General features: G+C 50.6%; 1 protein-coding gene across 5 annotated transcripts in view; it reads right to left on the bottom strand.

Moving 5' to 3' along the window:
* Nucleotides 1-13762: 13762 nt before the first annotated feature.
* LRRC56 (leucine rich repeat containing 56) overlaps nucleotides 13763-20223 on the bottom strand; it is an 87782-nt gene continuing 81321 nt past the window's right edge. For all 5 annotated transcript variants that reach the window (XM_067295955.1, XM_067295956.1, XM_067295957.1 and 2 more), the window contains 3 exons: nucleotides 19643-19833; nucleotides 16686-17067; nucleotides 13763-15881 (listed from right to left, as the gene is read on the bottom strand). In XM_067295955.1, the coding sequence (XP_067152056.1) occupies nucleotides 15689-15881; nucleotides 16686-17067; nucleotides 19643-19833 (766 nt within the window). In that variant the 3' untranslated portion in view covers nucleotides 13763-15688. The remainder of the gene's footprint in view (nucleotides 15882-16685; nucleotides 17068-19642; nucleotides 19834-20223) is intronic.

Below are 20223 nucleotides of genomic sequence, written 5' to 3'. Positions count from 1 at the left end.
AGATTTCTTCGCACGATAGCGGAGTTAACCTGGGGAACTCCCTGCCAAGGGGCACCGCGGCTGCTAAAAATGCTACATGGGCTCAAAAAAAAAAAAAAGCACGCAACCCCAACAAAACCTGGGAGAATTCATAGAAGAAAACCCATTCGTATCTGTTGCGTATTAAACTCAAAGCTGGGAAGCCTCTGAACTGCAGGGCAGTATTTTGGGTAGGTTTCGCTACCTGCGTGTCCTGTGCAATAGGTACCTGTGCACAGAGATGCTCTAGAGGTATCCCGGGGCTCCCTCATGTGCAGCGCGCTCCTGCTTTCTAGCTGTATTTCTTTTCTACCTGTTGCTCCTCGCTGCCAGCATCACTCATACCCTCAGAGCGCATGAACGGGCACTCGCCCGCTCACCCAAACCTCTCACCCCGAACCACCCCGCTCCCTTCGCAGCGTGGCCCCCAAGCAGGCAGAGGCGCCGAAGCCGGAGGAGGACGTCCGCGCCCTGCGCTTGCTGCTGCAGCACAAGGACGTGGAGATCCGGGGGCTGCGAAAGGCCGTGCAGCAGATACCCGCCGCCCGGCTGGCCTGGGCATACCAGGAGGTGGCGGGCGCCCCGCGCCGGGGGTAAGGCCGGAAAGCGGGCGTGAGGGGAGCGCGTAGACAGAGAGACACCTCTAGGGCACTGAGCACCTGCAGGGCCTGCAGAAGGTCAGGCTAGGAAGGTTAAAGCTTCAAGCGGGGAGTGAGAGCTCCACGCTGCTGCTCCCCCCGTGAATCAGCCTGCAAACAAGGCTGCGGCGGAGGCGCCGGGGACGGGAAAGACCGTCCAAGCGCCGTGATCCAGAACGTGAATAAGTTGTATGTGGCAGGGAACAGCCACAGGGCGCGTTAAAAGAAAGCGTTCAGACCCTCGTGGCAGTTTGCACCAGCTGAGACGCTGGCTTGCTGCTTTCCAAAGAGCTGACGCCTCCAGCAGCTGCTCCAGGCAGGAGATAGGACCCGCTGACAGCACCGTGCCTCCCACGTGTGCCCCGGCAGGGGCAGGTTGGGAGAGCAAGACAAGGAGAAAAGTCCCTGGGAGGTCCCTGGGCCCTCCCCGGTGGGCAGACAGAAGGGTACACGACCGTGTGCAAGGAGATGATGAGGCTGACCTGGTCCCGTTGTCCATCTAGCCTCCTAGTCACCAACAGGTCTGGGCTGTGGGCTGCAGAGGTCAGCAAGTGGCCCCCAGCAGGTGGTGGGCAACCAGGTCTTCTCAGTCAGCCTCAGCTTTTTGGTTTCCACCAAACCACAAGCAACCATGGGGCTCTTGGAGGTCACTGCTGGCTCTAGGATGCACCAGGGATACTGGGTGATCTCCAAAATTGGTCTGGAGGTGGAGAGGCCAACCTTTCCAGAGGTCTTCCAGGTGCCAGTGCCAAGACACAAGCCACCAGTGCCTGAGAGCAGAGGTAGACCGGCTGGCTGCTGAGCTGAGGACTCAGAAGGAGACCTACACCCAGGTAGGGCATTGGGAGAGCTGGGACAGCCCGGGGTTGTGTGAAGAACCCCTTCCCCAAAACAGCCAGTCCAGTTGGGTTCAGCAAGAGGCACGTGCTGTGATGAGGAGGCTGGGGACACAGCTGGCTCTGCCGTGCAGCAAGGGATGGCCCCGAGAGCTGGGCACCGTCAGAAATGTGGCCCTGCAAACACCTCGATCATCCTTCTCCCTCCTGGAGCTTGTCCTGTTGGGGGCTGAGGGCACCTTTTACCCCTGCGGTTCCCTGGCGGTTGGGTTTGATTCTCCCTGTGCACCCACTGGTGGGTGAAGGTGGAAGCCAATTTAACAGCCCAACATGCAGGCTTCCCTTGTATGTAACACATGGATCCGTCTAAGAGCAAGACGGAGACATTTTAGAAGGTTAAACAAGAGTTGGACGGGAAAAGGGCAGGTCCAAACTCTTTGCTGAGTAATTACACTGACCTCTCTGGATACCTGCCATGGGAGATCAGGCCTGGAGCATTTGGCATTGATATTTGGTGATTTTTCATTTTCTCCTTGCCTTTTAAAAAGAAGGTGCAGTTTCTGGAGGAGAAACTTCAGAAGATGGAGGCTTTGGTCCTGCAGCTGCGCGAAGATGTCGAGCGGCTGGAGCAATCCCAGGCTGAGTGCTTCCACCAAGAGTCCTGGCAGGCAAAAGTGCCAGCCGTGAACCTGCCTCCAGACTCGGAGTCAGGCGGCTCCCAGGAGAGCTTTGAGGTGGGAACAGAAGCATCTGAGACCTGAGAGAAAGGCAGAACAAGCCCAAGGGGAGCAGGAAGCAGGGAGAGAGGGGAGGGAAGGGTATTTACGGCCCCAGATGAGGCATTCAGCCTCCACACCACGTTTTAATGGGGGGGGGGGCTGGCACCTCACGACGGGGGAAGGCACCAAGGAGTAGATCTGTGGGGCTCTTGAGCCCGTGGTGGAGGTGCCCAGAGCTCTTGAGGGACAGGCTCCCGCCCTGCGTCCCTGTGGCCCCAGTTGCCCGGTCCTGGCTCAACCCACTGTGTGGGGCCCTAGCTAGGCCATCTAAAACAGGCAGCTACAGAATTCAATATGAATTTGCTGCAGCTGATCCTGAAGGAAAGATGTTTTTATGGTGTTTTATTCTCTCATAATTATCTTGCTGCAAAAATGCAATCATTGCAAGTGACAGAATTTATTAACCAACATGACAGCATTTCCACAAGACCTATGATAAATCCTATTCATCACAATTTCTGTCTCTTTCTCTCTCCCTTTAATTCCATCTTCTTTAACCTGCAAAAACCCCAAGGGCTGAGAGACCCTCAGACACCAACAATCCAAATAATGGTCCAGTCTCCAGCCCAGGGCATATTGTCCCAGTGTAAATAGTTACTCTGAGCTCCATGCGCGAGATCTTCCAGAAACATTCCCTTCTTTTGCTAATCTTCCTCTGTAAATCACACAGGTTACAACCGACTGTCTAGTATGTCCCTTCACACAAGGATTACGTGACTCGTTCCACCTCCTCCCCCATTTCGGGTTTGTCACATTCGAAAGCTCTTATCGTTGTTTGCCTATTTACTTTGTTTGAACTGCAAAAAAATGCTAATCGTTCTTTGCAAAGTCCGCTTGAACTTGAGGTAAAGTTGTCACTTTTTCCATAGCAACAAGGGCCTCTCCTTTGTTTTTCCATGTCACTAATCTAATCCCAAGACTTGTGTTTGAATTCAGACTTCCTTCAAATTGTTCATAATCCAAAAAATCAGTATTGTGCAACAGCAGTTAAAAGGGGAAAATAATTCTTCTCTTTGTTCCTCAATACGACAAAATTTACAGTAAATAAAACAAAAAGGATAGGGCACGATCATGAAGAAGTTTAACTTATATATTTTTTGCATTTAACAATCAAATCACTAGGGATATTCCAAGCAAAAGAGACATTTGGTGCTTTGAATCCCCCTCAAGACCTATGAATATTATTAATTCAGGGATATCCCTGTAAAATCACCCCTGTTAGAGCATGGCATCACTGGAGGAGCTGGGAGCAGACCAGGAACATTGTCTGCAGGGTCGTAGCAGCTTTAGGGACTGAACTTCTAAAAGGGGGAAATTTAGTAACTAAACGAGGAAATTCTCCTTTTCTGGAAAGGGAGACACTGCCCTGACCATAGATGCTATTCCTTATACGCATCGTTTTTCTGAAAAGGGCCAATACGTCTTCACCCTGAAAAATGCCTGCCTTACAAGAGTTTTTCCTGATTTTGCAAAGTTAGCAGATAGGTGTTCACTTGGGCTGCCTGGAAACTGCCATCCTCCGTTTTAACCCCTCAACTTTTGATGGGTTTGTTGCTTTTGGGGGATTTATCACCCTAGCCTGCCTTTCTCCATCGATTTACCAATGCCACAGCTGATCCGAAGCCCACTGAAGCTGGCACCAAGACCCCTCCAAGGCCTGAGTCTTGCTCGAAGCCTGGCAGGCTTCAGAGGCTAGAGACCTGGGAAGGGTTAGGTTAGGGTTATCAGCTCCTGCAACCACGCGCTTGCCATTTCTTTCACTTTTCTTTCTTCCCTAACTCGGTTCCAGCCTTGTCACTGCTCCCATCCTCACCTGTCCTCGTATTACGCGGCAGGAGCCATCTCTGCTCCCAGTTTCCCCTCTCCATGCTGTTCCCTGCAGTACTTCCTCCTCCTCTTGCCGATCTCCTCCATCCCAGTACAAATTTCCCAAAGGTTTCCATCTCCCGCTGCTATCGCAGTCTTACCTTTGCTTTCTCTCTCTGAACCTGCCAACATTTTATCTTCTTTTCACGGGAGATGGAGGAACTAAACACTGTGGCCACACACAGTATTGACACGCCCGACGTGTTTTGAGCGGCAGGAGAAGAGCAGGTACTGCAGTACTCACCTCCAGGCCCATGTTACTTACTGCTACCGCCGTCACCTTGGCTGGCATTGGGAAGCCCTGCTCTCGGCCTGCCAGGGCCCCCGTTCCCGCTGGATCCCTCTCTAGTTATCCACCATCAGGAATCGCTGACCGAGGAAGGCGTGCAAACGCTAGGGCATGCGTTACGAGGGTTTTTCTCACCTGCTGCTTCTGCCTTTCCACCGTAGCTTTGGTCAGAGGCAGAAAACAAGAACCCGATTCCAGGGCTCAGCGTCATGTCACTGCAGCGGGTCCCCAAACACGTGAGCCTCCTGGACGCCTTCTCCAAGGTCAGTCCCACAGCCCAGCCGTGCCAGGGAGCATCCGGGGACAAGCAGGGGGCTGTGGTTTGCCCGGTGCTGAGCAGGGACTGCCAGTCCCAACATCCTTCTGTTTTAGGAAGAAGACACGGCGCCGCTGAGGATGGAAAAAGAAGAACCAGAAGAAATCCAAACGCTGCTCAGCCCGCACCTCGCTGCCAGCACGGACCTGCGCAAGAGGTACCGCAACGGCAGCCCCGGCTGCCTGCCGGCCCCGGCATGCCACGGCCAGGAGACACGGGGCAGCAGGGCCTGGGCAGCATCCCTGTTGTACTGCTTTCCTCCCCATAAACCTGCCCCTCCGCTGCCTGCCGTGGTGATGCTCCTCATATCCCCAATCTCCAGCTGTTCAACGTATCCTGGCACTGCCAGGAAGAACCCCCCAAATCCAGATTTCCTCAAGGACTGCAGGACTAAGCCACATAATATTAGGAAAAGGGGAAGGGAAGGAGGAGGGAAGAGAGGTGGAGAGAAAGGTGGGTAGAAAGGGAGAGAAGTGGCAGAGCTTTAACCCAGAGAGCCTCAGCTAAGCCAGGAGAGGACTTGTTTCCAGATCAGCAAAACTGGCAGCCGGGGATTTGCCCGTTGGGAAAAGAGCAGTCGCAGCAGCGCAGCACCGAGCTGGGACAGCAGCGGCTGCAGGGCCAGCAGAGGATGGGTCAGCCCCGAGGTGGCTCTTCCCGCTCTGCTGCCATGGGAGAGGATTGTAAACATGGAAGGAGGAGCTAGGACTCGAGCCGTGCAGGGCCTGGAGTTTGTCTGGAGGTCACGGCTGCTTTCTGTAAAAAAGAGATTTCTGTTTAAGGCATGCTGAGATTTCACGTAGCACCATTAGAGGCCATGTAGCACCACTACTTTCAAGTGCTGAGACAGGGGTTGGGGATGTTCTCCATTATATTGCATGTGTGGCAGGCTTCCTATAAAAATATTTCCAGATAAATTTAAGTTGTATGTGGTAGCAAGACACTACTTGCACACTGTGTTTGGGGGCAACACGAGGCAAGCAGACCGGACGCTGGAGAAGATCCCAAAGGAAATGTTAAGCCCACCGTGTGCTGAATGCCTCCCAAGCACTCTTAAGCTGCTTATTTTTGGTTTGCAAGCCGTTTTACTTCCAAAAGTACACTTGTCAGACTCTCTTCTTCCCCCTAGTGTCCATTCAGAAGCTATTCAAGATACTCTCACCAAATGCAGCAAAAGTTAGGGCTTGCCTCAGTGCATACGCATTAATTCTCTTCCTGAAGCACAGCTTTTAAGAGTTTATAAATAATATTGCAACTCTCTACCCAGTCATTCAATGCTTTATTTTTCTTTACAGCTGGAAAAATAACGAACTCGGGAAATTAAGCTCAGCTCAGAAGATGGACAAATTCCCGGGGAAAAAAAGACAAAGCACAGACAGTAGCCAGTGCAGGAAACCTCCTCTGAAATTAGATCAGCTTTCTGACCAGGACGAGTGCCGGGACACAGTATTATTCCAGGACTTTCCAGACACACCGGGCAGCACCTGGCCAGCGGGCTCTGGATGTAAGTGTGGTTTCTGCCCGTCCCGGCAGCTGCTGCTAGCAGCTCCTTCACACATGTGCAGCCTGGCTCCCGTAATCCGGACTAATCCCTTGGAGAGGGTGAGAATTAGGTACAGCTGAGATAAAAAAGTATCTGTTTTACACGGTGCCATGCTGGAGGATCTAGTTACAAAGCTGTCATCCCCTGATGTAGTTAAAAAAATCATCTCAATTACTCCCTTGGTTTCAGTGCGGTCACTTGGGTCCCTCTAAAATCCAGCTAGAAACACGCAGGTGCAGCATGGTTTCTAACTGCACAGGGGGACAGCGTACGCTCCTAATGGCAGGAGACCTTGTCTCAGGGACCGGGCAAAACAAGGGATTTGTCCCAGGGATGTGGGAAACCAGTGCAGACGTTCCCGAGGAGGGTTCCCACGGGTGGCCTCACCGTTCCCCTCCGTGCCATCTCCTGCAGCCCCCGGGCCGAAGATCGCCACCGAGCTCCCCAGGTGCAGCCAGATGACCCACGTCTTCCTCAGCGGCACCAAGGGCTGCGGGCCTGCCAGCCCCAGCATGGCCAGCAGACGCTGCTCCAGGGAAGAAAGCGAAAGGTGAGCAAGCGCCAGTGAATCGCGCTGGGCTGGCTTAAAACAGCCCAGCTTTGCCAGCGGGCAGGTCAGCACGTTGGCTCCCACTGCTCAGAGCTGGGTATCCCAGCGCAGACCCACCTGCCTTGGATGCCCATGCGAATAAGTAAAGCTCTGAGCCGGTGCGGCTGACATAGGGCCGTGAGGTCTCATTGGGCCGCCCTGCAGGGCAGCCACTGCCATGGGGGTAGAAAGAAAAGAACTGGGAAGGATGACATATTCCCTGTCACAGAGCTGCCCTTGCATGAGGTTGCCCTCACCTGGGTCTCACCTCCTACCACTGAAGGTTCGGGCTCCAGGGATGCCTCCTCACTGAAGGTCTGTGTTCCCAGGCCATCCAACGGCACCAACTTCCTGAAGATCGTCACCGTGGATCCCAATGGCCACTTCGTTCGGATCCTCAACTGCTGCTCCTATGTCACCATGGACATCAGTGGCTATGTCATCCAGCAGTGGGTCGGCAAGTTCCCCCTATCCATCTACCGCTTCCCTGCGGACACCACTCTTCCCCCACGGCATCATGTTACCGTAAGCAGGAGCACCCGTCCACGTAGGGTGAGGAGGCCAGAGACAGGGAGACCCTTTGGACCCCAAGCCAGGCCCTTCAACCACTTCTGGGAGCAGCAAGCCCTAAAAGGGGGCTGAAAGCCAAACTGAGCATACCGCAGATGAAGGCACCCCCTTACCAAGTGCACAGATCCCACAGAAGGTCCTGTTGGGTTGGAAGAGGGCAGGGGTAGGAAGAACATGTGCTGCCAAGCACCGAGGTATGACTGCTCTGGCCAAAGGTCCCTGGCTGAAAGCAGAGCAGCTGTCCCCTCTCCCACGCACAAGTCTAGCCCACCCGCAGTGCCCAGGTGGTTGGTTTTCCTCTGGGCTGGCATGGAGATACGCACACCAGGACATGTCCTGTCCCTAGGTCTGGGCTGCAGGGACTAATCTCGCCGAAGAAGATGCCAAGCTGAAGGCAAGCCAGTATTTCCGAGCAGGCCCAGAGTGCACCACCATCCTCAGAGACTGCCAGGGCCGGGTGAGCGACACCGGGGGGCTGGGGAACGGCAGCGGGTCCTTCCCCAGCCAGACCCCAGGGTGCTGGACACGGGCATCCGAGAGGGCCTGCGCACCAGGAGACCCCTCCTTTGGGTGGCCTCTCCCAGTCCAGCTGCACCCATAACCCGCCTGGCTGTCGGGGGAGATGGCAGGCAGCGGGCGGGCTGGGGACCTCTCAGAGGGGCGCGAAGCTGCGCTACCCCTTGCTGGGTGTCCGTGCAGCACACGGAAGGGCAGCGGCAGGTTTGCCAGCCCGGGCAGGGGGAGCGCTGCTGCGGCAGCCACCCGGGGCAGCCTGGAGAAAAGGCCCCCGCTCTTTCCCCGTGACACGCACCAAGCCCAGGTTTCTGGCCCAGCTCCACAGCTGACCCAGCACTGCTAAAACCAAGCTGTGTGTTAAAACCACCTGAGCGTCTCCGGGCTGCGCAGGTGACGGGCAGTTCCCGGGCGCTCCGCACAAGCCCGCAGAGCCCCTGCCTCCGGGGCGGCCGGGCTGTGCGTGGGGGCGGCGAGGGGGGCAAAGGCACCGTGGAGCTGTCCCCGTGACTTCTTCCACGCGTCAAGCTTGTTTGCTGCTAGACAGGATCAGTAATTACAGACAACAGCCTCTGCAGCCTTGTACAGCAGCTGATTAGCCTCTTCCTATTTCGTGGCCAATTAATCACGTATGGCAGTTTGCATGAGGCGGCAACAGCCTCTCAAAGACCCAAGCCTGGGTGTTGTCCGCACCTAGGAAGGAGGATGATTATTCCCTGCATTAAACAAATATCAACTAGTGCCGGGGGAGCGATGGGACTGCAGTGCTCGCTCAGGAGGGATGAGGCGCAATTACGCTTAAAAATTGAGACCAGTTTCCTGGACAAGCACTCTCAGGGCCAGCAATTGCTCCGCGGCCTCCAGCCCCAGAGCTCTGCGGCAGCCCCAGGCAGGGTTACAGCCCCTCTGCTCCTGGGGCCCAGGCGCCAAACCCACCTCCCTCGGCCGGAGATGCGACGAGTGCACAGTTCTCATGCGGCATTGCCAGGACGTGCCGTTCTCTGCCCTCGGCGCGGCTGGCCCCGGGCGGTGGCTACGCTGCAGGCTTGCAAGCTGGTGCAGCAGCTGGCAGCATTGCAGGGTCTCCAACGAGAGTCACCCCACCTGGCTGCACCGCGAGGGGACGAGAATTGCCAAAGGAGATTAATTCTCTCCCTCTTTTCTTGCTCTGCTTGGGCTGTCCAAGATTTTGTCGGAGTTCAAAGCCCCACACAGACGCACTGCGGCCGCAGATGCCTACAGTGATAACACAGACCTTTCAGTGGACAAGTTCCCACTTGATCAAGAGACAGACCAGAGAGCAGCTGCCGAGCCTCCTCCTGGGCAGAGCACAGGCATCCCTGCAGCAGTATCAAAAACCAGGTAAAAAACAGGGCCGAATATATATAACCAGGAAAGCAACAGGACCCTCTGCGGGGCTGCTTCGTGCAATGGGGGACAGCGGGATGCAGTCCCACAGTCACTGCTTGCAGGCTGCCTGGAAGCCCCGTGACCTGCAGGGTTTGCGAGCCCAGGTTAAGCCACAGCTGCAGTTCGTGCCTCAGCGCAGGCAGGGAGAAAGCGGCCCTGGCAGAAGGCAGGATGGACAGACTGCGGGGAAGCTGCGCTTTGGGGAGGCTGCTGTGTGTGGGAGAAGCGGGGAAAGCTGGGGACGGCGGGGCCGGGAAGCAGTATCCTCCCCAGCACACAGCTACGTGCACTGCAGGCCTTTTCTGGACAGGGCCAGGCTCCTAGAGCAAGGAAGACTGCCGAAACCTAAGAGCATGCGCCTAGGATCACTCAGTAAAATCGCATTTCTGGCAGGCCCTTTTCCATAGCAGCACAGTCTTAAGCCTTCCCAGCACAGCCCAGGCTCTGGATGCTAATTTGGATACTTGAGTTTGATCTGGAAACACTAGAAGAGGTGAACGGGGAGGTTTAAAAAAATGCTGCTGCCCATGAGCTGACCTTGTTGTCTTTCGCAGCCAAAGGAGGAGCTCGTCCGACTGCCCTGCCAGCAAGCCTGCCCACTCAGATCAGCCCAAAGGCGGCAAGAGGAAAACAAAGGTGAAACCTAAAAACATGCCCTCAAGCTCCGTCCGCTTCTCACCGGAGCACCTCTCCTGTGCTGCAGGTGCGTGCAGACACAGAGCAGGACACCCAGGTCCCCGTGCTACCAACCGCTCAGCATTGAACAGGCTCAGCTGTCGTTGCCCCGCTGGGCACATAGATCCACGCATGCACACCCCCCCCCGCTCTAACACACTCCCTGAACATCGCCACCCTTCAAGGCTGGATCCTTTGGCCCAGCCTAGAGAGGAAAGACACTTGAGTTCAAATTTCCAGTGTCCCCCACTGGAACCTCATAGAGGTCAGATGCTGCTGACAACAAAAACATGGCCAGGATACTCTGGCATACCAACCAGCTGTCCTAGGGCAGGATTCATCTCACCTGACATCGATGGTACCAAGCAGATGTCTAGCTGCCTAGTATCCTCTTTTACCAATGGAGAGACCGGCACTATTGGAGCACAAACTATCTGACTTATTTTAAGTGTCCCTGTCAGATGAATCATATCCCAGAAACGTCCATGTCTCACTGTGGCTGCAGACACTGCCCACAGCGATGAGGCCAAGCACATCGGGCTCTGAACACTAGGCAATCCAAGAAACAACCTAGGAAATTATCTAGAGCTGACCTGGAATTTGTATGTATTTAAACAAGACGGATGCATATAAAATTTCCCTTCCTGAATGTCTCCTTTTTTTTTTTTCCTTTTCACTTGGCAGCCAAAGGAAGTATCTCTTCTTCATCTAGCAACGAACACAAATTTGTTCCAAGTGCAAAGCAGCCCGTGTCTACGAAGCTTTCAGCAAGAGTAAGTAACTGCCTCGCTAATGAGCACAGCAGGCGACGAGCTCAGTGGCAAGGTGGGCTGTTACAACAGCTGAGCAGGGGACACTCGACAGGGCTAGCATCCTCGCTGGCCTGTCCCAACGGGGCGCTCCCCGCGACAGGCCAGGCTCTGCAGAGCTGGCGCTCGCAGAACGCAGTCCCAGTCTGAGCAGCAGCCTTTTTTCCTTTGCTATTTCTTTGGGTGAGATTTTGCCCTGGACATGCTCCCTTCAGGAGGGGGAAGGGTTTTTAGACACCAGAATAAGCAGCTGCATCGCCCAAGCTCTGGCCTAGCTGGCATGCAGCTCCCTGCTTCTTCCTCAGATCCCTTTTTAAAGCTCCAACGGAGCGTAGCCTTTAGCACACAAGGAAGTACCATGTGCTGCAGCAGGGCTCTTCTCAGGATGCCAGTTCGGTGGTGCTCAGAGGCTTCGTGAGCACTGCCGTGCTACTAACTCTGTAACAACGTCACTCGGGACCAAATCCCTTCTCCCCCTGCTCAGAGCCGTGCTCCCTGCAGCTAACATCCCCCTCCCTTAGCAAACATGCCCAGAGCTGCTCCCACCCTGATGGGTGGCTGTCCGAAGGACGAGACAGCAGCCACCGCCACATGGTGACCGAGGAGGGACAACCCGTCTCTGGCTGCAGCAGCACCTAGTCCCAGGAGGCAGGGCTTCTGCCCGGGCAGAGCAGCCTGCAATGGAGGCATCAGCCAGAGACAGGAGGGAAAAGGCACAAGGGAATGGGGTTGCTTCTCCCGTGCTAAGCAGGAAGTGCTTCAGGGAAATAAACAGACCCACCAGGAGCTGTGGAGTAGCCTGCTCCAAAGAGACTTAATTTCTGGCAGAAAATTCTTCCCTGTGGTGCTGATTTATTAATAGGTGTCTGTGGGGGGGGGGGTAGTTCTCTCCCCTCTCTCCTGCTTACACACTAAATATCAATCTGGCAGGCAGTAGCAAATCCCATTAACTCAGAGAGATGCTTAAAGGCATCAGCAGTTCCTGGCCTGCTGCAAGAATGAAGAGATTGACTCTGGTTATGTACATCCAAAACTGGTCCCATCCAACTGGAAGTGAGGACTCTGCTGAGCTGAATATTAATAGTCTGCAGAGGCAGAGATGGGAATAAGCTCATTCATTAAATGATTTTTTCCATATTCAAGGGACCAGTGCAGGATTTCGACAGAGGAAACGGTGGCAAGAAAACCCTCTACGAAACTCCCCATCTATTTCCCTTCTGGGCCAGAAGAACCTAATTCACATGCAGCCCCTCATGCCTGACATTTTCTAATTAGCCTATTAAAGCCCTGGCTAGCTTTTACTTTTTATGGATTATAAAGGTGGAAGGTGAACGAGCAGAGGCTAAAACCAGAGCAAGAATTTCCTCTATGGATCTGTTACAGTTCAGCTGTAGATATGATTTGCAACAGCCCCGTTTATTTTGCTGATCCTGGAAACCGTAACAGACACCAGAGTGGCAGGTCTGGGAAACCTCGGGGTGCATCTGCTCTCACCAGAGATGAGACTACCAGCTTTCTTCCCTGTGAGGTCAGGCTGCGATCACAAGCTTGCTCGCTTTAACAAGCCTCCCTGCTGCTCCACGCTCGACAGCGTAGGCTGGGTCTGGTTACACGTTTAACTGCAGGGCACACGCTCTTGCACGTATCGCTCAGCAGGTCAGATCCCTAAGAAAGGGAGCAATGAAGGGGGCGTGCAAAAATCACATCTCTTGACAGAGGGTTGTCCACCACTGCCTGCCTCTCTCTGCTACCTGCTGAGCTTTCACATATCGAGAACTGCACGAGCAAGATGTATGCATGGAAGGAAGTCGTAATTCCTACCTGTGCTGCTGCTCTGCTGCCGAGCCTTGCGCCGGTCACTTCATCTTCCTCCTCCTTTGTATCCCTGAGACGGGGATACCAATCCTTGCCTTGCCTGGTAACATAGCTAGAGACCCACCTCTGGAAAGCAACCTTCAAGAGCTAAGCGTTGTTATTTATTTGAGAAGGGGAGCATTGGCCTTTTGGTGTGTTCTGGGCACACAGCCAGCAGTGCAGCTTGACACCAGCACGGCTCCCAGACAAGCTCGATGCCTCAGGGGTGCCCTGACCTCCCTGCCTGTAGGGTCCATCTGAAAACAGCCTGAGAACAGAGCTGCTCAGGGCTTTCACTTTTCTGCACATAACCCAGGGGTTAAAATGAGAACTGTGGCATCGGAAAACTGCCCTGGAAACGTTTCCCAGTGCATCCCAGGGCCCCCAGCTCCTGGAAGTGCTGCTTTCTGCTGCGGGACAGTCCCACTGGAGCAAAAACATTTTGCATTTGCTAGAACATGCCGCGATGCTCACACTAACCTATTCACTCCTCACACCTCCAAGCCAGCTCTGGATACTGCAGTCCTTGCAGTAATACTGACTGGGCAGACGAGCCCTCAATCCAAACATGGCTTCGATACCTGTCTTTCTTACAGTTGGTGGCTGTTTTGAAGGTCGCACGCTGCCCGCACCCCTGACGGTTACCACCAGGGTATCTGATGGAAAGTTAAAGCAGGAAACTGAGCAAAAACGCTTTGGACAAGGCCCTCAGCATCTCTTATTTCCCACATACGAAAGCAGAGCTTGGGAAGGGGGGTTGCCGGTTCAGTTCTGAACTTCAGGGACAGAAGAGAAGACTGGACAGGTAGCAAAACAGTCCGTACTGGGGTCTCTTTTGCTAGATAAATGGTGACAAAAAGCAGACAAAAAGGACTGCTCGGAAGACACCCAAACATATATTATTCAAACTTCTTTTCCTTTCTCCCTGCTAAGCAGCTCATGGCAATTTACCAATTCAAGGACAAAAATTCATTTTTTCTGATCATTTCTCCACACCCTCTCCCCCACCACAAAGAAGCTCCTTGCACCACATACAGACAGAGCCAATCTGTGTTTGCTGAGAAAAGAGCTCACAGACATTTTTGAGAGTAGTTTCCAAATCCGTACCCGGAATCTTGCATCTGCAAATGCACACGTGCAGACCAGTCTAGCTGCCCGATTTTGATACACAAAAACCCACTTATGCTTTTTCTGCCCCTTTGAAATCAAGTACGCAACTTGAGAAGGACTATTTCCCTCTGAATATTTGGGGAACACAGTCCTAACCATCACCCGCTGATACTACCCTTGTCACAGAGAAGGGCCTAATTGTTACCAGTGCCGAGCGCCAGCGAGGGCTGCAGATTTCAAGCAGGCAGGGAGAGTGCAGAGCACTCCTGAAAATTATGCTACCACTTTCTTCTTTCTTTTACAAGGTCAGATTTTTTTTTTGCTCATGGTCAAGTGACACTGGCAAAGAGTCAATTTTAGAAGCCAGTTTAATGACACAGGCACAATTGTTGGGCAACATCTGACTGGAAATCCTTCCTGCATCCATAGTATTTCACGGAATCACGTTATGTCATTTTTAATGCTTTTGACGGCTGATTTCCTCAAGTGCCCACTGAGGCTGTGCAAAGTGGCTTCCACCTCCAAACTGTTTTGTAGGAGAAACTGGTGCAAGTACCCCAGGACAAGATGAAGTTTTTGGGCTTACTCTGTTATTCTGCTTGTTTCCTTTAAGCTGACCAGTAGATAGATGACATCAAACAATTCATTAGCTCATCATGTAATTACTGTTTTATCAACTGATTTAAAAATATGTATATCTAACATAGTCATTTAAATTAGATAAAAATGTGATGATGCTTGGCTTCAGACTGCACCAATAAAATTGTAAGGCCTAGACATTTGGATCAGTATCTCAGTTTGCAGTCACTAAAACAGCTGTTTTGAATCTCACCCAACTATAAAACAAATACCCCACTGAAAAACAGGAGATGTTTCCTTACACCCCTACCTCATCTTAGCTGCTGTACCATTTAAAATAGTTGAGTCAGAATTTGTAAAGCCCATTCGATCTAAAAAGACCAGAAGCAGAAAATTTACTCTAAAGGTACATGCAAAGGAGGCTCTGACACAACACAACTTGTTTACAGAGGTCAGCTCTACTTATGAAATTCTGATGTGCAATGTCTATCCATAGGCACTGAGAGAAGTCCTTCCAGGCAGCTACAGAGCAGATAAACACATTAATGCCGTAATGAGCTACTTCTTCAGCATTCCCTCCCACAGTGATGTAGTCAGCAGGAACCCTGGATAATCATGAACAGGCTGAGCTCTGCGGGGCCATGGGCATTAGCTCTGAAACCACTCCGGCTTCCTGCAGGCTGGATTCTTCCTCTGCTGGGGACACAGGCAACACACCTCTGCCTTGCAATATGCTCAGGTCATTGCTTCCCCTTGAACTCTGCCTCTGTCCCTTGCACGTTAAATGTTTAGGACTGCAGCAGATACTACCAGGACCATTTCTAGACCAGGCTACCGACTGCAAAAGGGAATGCCCCACAGCCCTCACCTTCTCTGGCCCTCTTTGGGAACTGCAGACTAAGTCCTGTCTGGTTTAGTGTCATTGCCTTACTCGCAGTGACACTGCCCTTACTCACAGAGCAGGGCATGATGTGAAAAAGTGGAAATATGCTAAGACTTGTTCTGTTTTAGTACAAGAAAGCTGCAAAAATAACTGTGTTTTCTGTAATAAGAGGTTGATTAGCTGTTATGTTGATCAGCAGGTGCTCCTTAAAGAAAGCACTTCTGACCAGCTGTAGCCTTAATTGAGGCAAATCATGCCATTTGTTTAAAGTGCTCTGCTTGCACAGCTCTGTTTAGCTTGCAGATGAAGCTGAAAGATAGCATCAGCCCTTCAAGTGTAAGGAACACATCCAGTGACTCAAGACTGCGCTGCGTGCGTGGCTCCAACACACGTAGCCATGTGGGCTGTCTTCTAGGACTGGGGAGTCTTGCTCTGAGATGTTGTCGAGACACTGGGTCTGTCTGGCAACTTCTGCAGCACAGCCCTGGCAGTCAGGGGCCAAGCTGCATTCGTCACCCCAAACCTCTCTGTGTTTTTTGTGGATGAGCGTACAACTGGTTGGTGATGGTTGATCATTCTGGGTGCACTCTTATCCACGGTGGCCCTGGGGAAAAGAGAAACACTAAGGTAAAATTGCACTCTGAATCTGGATGTCTGCACTCTTCCCATTGGCTCTGTGGACTCCCAATCTGAAAACTGAACCAAAAGTTTGCAGGACTGGGAGCAGTACAAGGCTCACCATCTTTCCATACAAGGCACACGCTCTGTGTGTACACTGCACCGTAATAACTATGTTAACATAAAAATCAAGATCTCATATTATGACTCTTCAGTTCTAGCTCTTCAAAGAAGTAATGAGATGCCAATCTTACAGTGAGAGGGTCCAGTTCTTAGAGTAAGAGGGTCCAGAAATAACCATGTTTATGTGCATATGATACTTACCTAACACCTACATTATTTTCTAAAGGTCTCTATTTTCCAAAGTTCTTTCTAACATGAATTGATGCAAGTTTCAAGAGAAAAAAATATAGTGGCATGTTAGCAACTGGTTCTGGTATTTGCCCAAGGAGAGTCTTGAACAGGTACCACTACCAGAGCTCTACAGTATACAAGGATAATGGCCCTGCACGGGAAACATGGGAACGGAGCAGAAAGGACACAGGGAGATTCTGGGCTGTTATTCAAGAAAATACAATATTTCCAACATTCAAGCTATGAGTAACATGAGCAAATGTTTCATTTAGCCTTAGAAGGACAAACAAAAAGGCCAGCATGAATAAAAGGAGTTCTTTCTACAGAACAGGCAGGAGATTCCAGAAACAACACAGAAGTATGCTTTTTCCTGCCGTGAAGTCCCTTCTGTTTTTACTAGACATCCTGTAGGGAGAGCTGCCAGCAGCATGCGTACCTGACACTTGTTGATCCAACAGCTGCTGGTCCCGAAATAGGTCTCAGCCTGCCAGTGCTCCCACCAGGCTGGTGTTGCCCTTGTGATTGGGAAGGGAAAGCCTCACATACAGCAGGCGCGCTGTGCAGGCTCAGGAGAGCAAGTTCCTCGCCCAGAGGCTCAGCTGAAGTTCCTTGACCAGCCCTTGACTGGCAAAGCTGCATCCGCTGCCTGTCCTCCTCTTGGTTGGGTATTTTTAGGCATCTTAGCCTGTGGTTCCTCATTTTCCAGGGTCTTGCTGCAACACCCATTACAGATGCAGGCGAAGGGCTTTTTGGAGGAGATGGAATTAGACAACGTTTTGGGTTGGAGAACACTGTCCACTCCTGAGTATGCGACGAATCTGAAAAATGGGGAAGTACAGTGATTTACAGGCTCACCTTACTCCTAAACAACTGACACAGTGAGCAAAAGGTTTTAGAGAACCCTGTGTGATGGAGCTGGGTGGGCAGGTGTGTCCCAGGGCACCCGGTAATGCTGCCCTTGTTGGATTGCTTCCTCTGATAGCCAGAGATTTCGTTTGTTTGGTGACCTCCCTGCCAGCGCTGCTGGTGATGCGACTGCCAAGCATGCAAACAGCTCACGAGCTGTGCACAGCTTAAGAGCAACAGACTAAATCTCTTGATCTCACCCACCCTCCTGTCCCAAGGCAGGATCAACCATACCTGCATCATTCCTGACCACTGTTTGCCCTGGCCTGTTTTAAATGCCTGAGGACCCCATCCACCTCCCTGAAGTTCAAGGTGCAAAACCAATCACAAATCAGTGGAACCGTGTTTTTATCAGATACAGAGGTGTAGGAATAAGGTTTTGAAATTAGACTTAAAAATTAAGGAAAATGCCTGAATGTTAGGAAAATATTTTCCTACGTACAGAAAGAGCAGTCTACCTGCTCTTCCTCTGGCTGTTCAGATTTTAGCCCATGAAATTCTCAGGTGCAACATATAAGAAAAACCTTGTTGCTGACTTATGAACATAACGTGTGCATGAACAACTCCTTAAAATCATTCTATATATAGCAGGGATCCAATTGCTCTTGTCTATTAAAAGAACTAACTGTACCTAACTGCCTGATGTGCAGAGTTCATGGTAGGAACACAATCTAAAGAATGCTTTGGGAGTAGTTGTGCCACCAAAACACAGGGATGGAAAGTTCAGCTTTGTATCTCCTAACTGACTGAGATGTATTTTACTGCTTAGGAAACCATATAAATCCAATAGAAAATTTGCACTAAGCAGTTTCCACCATACTATATGCTTTAAAAATGTCTAAATTTGATTTTTTTGTTTGGTTGTTTATTTTTAAGTAAAGACACTCTGAAAGACTGGTGTGCCTGACTCAAGAGCCTGAAATAACACTTCAAGACTTCCAAAGCTTGCAGATTATACAGACCTGATGCTGCAAACATGTTTAGATAGGAATGCTTTTACTCAGATGATTTGTTCTTTCCTGGTCAGAAGGATTATTTCCCGCAAAAGTTCTACCATCTGAATCAGAAAAATCACACTGGGCAGGACAGAATTCTAAAGTTCAGTGCTGAGGCACTTAAATACTTTTACAAATCTTGCACTCCAATACAGTCTCAATTCACAGAGGTCAAGTACGTTCTTAACTGCCTTGCTGAATAAAGTCTATCAGTTGCTAAAGTTGCATCAGGTATCTACTCCCTAAAACATGTACGTCTATTAGTGACAGTGGACATCGGCAACTGTGTTTGCAATTATCTTGTATAAATCTTGGTTATTATGGCCAGTTACTTGTGATTTAGGGATCTGTTCTCTCCCCTCCCCTTAGGTACCACTAGAGTTCCAACCGCTCTCCTAACAGATCTCAAAAACCTCATCCATGCACATCCATTCACTTTTACAATCCTGCAGACTACGTCACTAGCACACCCTGACATGGTTTTGGGCATTGTCTATTAAATCTAAAGAGACCATGAGGTCATAATAAATCATATTCAGTCTAAAGAGATCATATTAAATCTAAAGAGATCATAATCTAAGACTTGTGTGGTCATCGGACAATAAGCCATTTCTCCAGATTTTCCAAACAGATTCTCTTCTTGTTAGGAAGATACTGTTTATGCTACTGTTTATACGCAGAGACTTTTAAGAATTTAGTGTTTTATAAATACTGTTTTCCTTTTTAATAGATCCATTTTGTCCTTGAAAGAAATGTAAAAGCAAAACTCACATACTAATACTTATTGGGGCAAAAAATGTAATTATTAACTATAGAAATAGATTAAAGCCATCCTTTTCTACACTCCTTTACTTGATATGTGTTTGGAATAATCATTATTAAAGTTTATGAGATCCTTAAATACAATATTCAACAAGTAACGAAGAGGGGGAATTCATGCAAGCACAATTCCAGAGAGGTCTTTGGCTTTGTTCCTGAGTAAAAGAGCACACTTTATTTTTAAACTATTTACTGAATGCACCCTTTGGATGCGCGTCTTCCCAGAATTTCCAGTTATCCAATTGAACCATAATCATTAATTCAGGCATTATTTGCATCAGTGCCAACCAGGGGTAAAACATTACTCAGTTGGAATGATAGTGTTTATACTCACCTGGCATTACCTAAATTAATTACAGAAGGTAAAAGAAAGAGGCATATCTTTCCTCTAGACTGGATTCTGAACTGGTGCGAGATCAGCTTTGTTCCTCTTAATTCTACTGACCTATGCTGAAATATATCAGCTGGTGATTGACACAGCTGGTCCACCACGTCCCACCTAAAAACTGGAATGCATTATTTAGGGTCTGGCTCTGCAATAACATTTCCAAGTGACTGCTCTACAGCACAGGAACCAAATCTCAGAACATCATAGTTACTAATACATCTGCCTGAGAACGGTTAGTAACATTTGTCACTACATGATGTCAATGCTTTCTCAGAGGACTGGTACCTGAGGATGACTGGGAAAGACAGGAATGGAAAGAATCAAGTGAAATCGTTTCAGTGAGGTCCTCATCATAGGTCTCCCTCGATTCATCTTCACAGTTGTCAGTCAGGCCGCAGTCTTCATCTTCCTCCTCGTCACTAAGAGTTGCCTTCAGTACTTGGGGGGACTTTTCTTGCTGAACCATTTGCAGGCACCTGAACAACATTAAGTGTTAATGTTTAGTTAGCCTTTGAGTTGTGAATATGCAGTAAGCCAAGTGCAGCTTGGTGTGGCCACACAGAGGCAAGTACCAGGGCAGTGGATTTAGTCACACCCAGTGATTTTCCACCTACCTGGAGATATGAAATAACATTATAAATGGATCATGCATCTAAGCTGCCCACGTCCGATTGTCTGAAAGTATCCTTAAGTTAACCAGTGAAATGGGCCAGATACTATGCAGTGAAACAAGTTCAGAGAAATAAAGCCATTCTCACTTCCAAAAAACTATCATCTGTCTATGAGTTGGGGGAATCTCAACACCGTGTTCTTTTTCCTTTCAGCCTTTGGACTACTACACAGACAGCAGGCATGCAAAACAGAAG

This window comes from Apteryx mantelli, chromosome 4 (genome assembly GCF_036417845.1).
Source record: "Apteryx mantelli isolate bAptMan1 chromosome 4, bAptMan1.hap1, whole genome shotgun sequence".
Taxonomy (NCBI): Eukaryota; Metazoa; Chordata; class Aves; order Apterygiformes; family Apterygidae; genus Apteryx; species Apteryx mantelli.
Note: the sequence above shows the minus strand (reverse complement) of the source record. Positions and strands in the feature narration are given on the sequence as shown.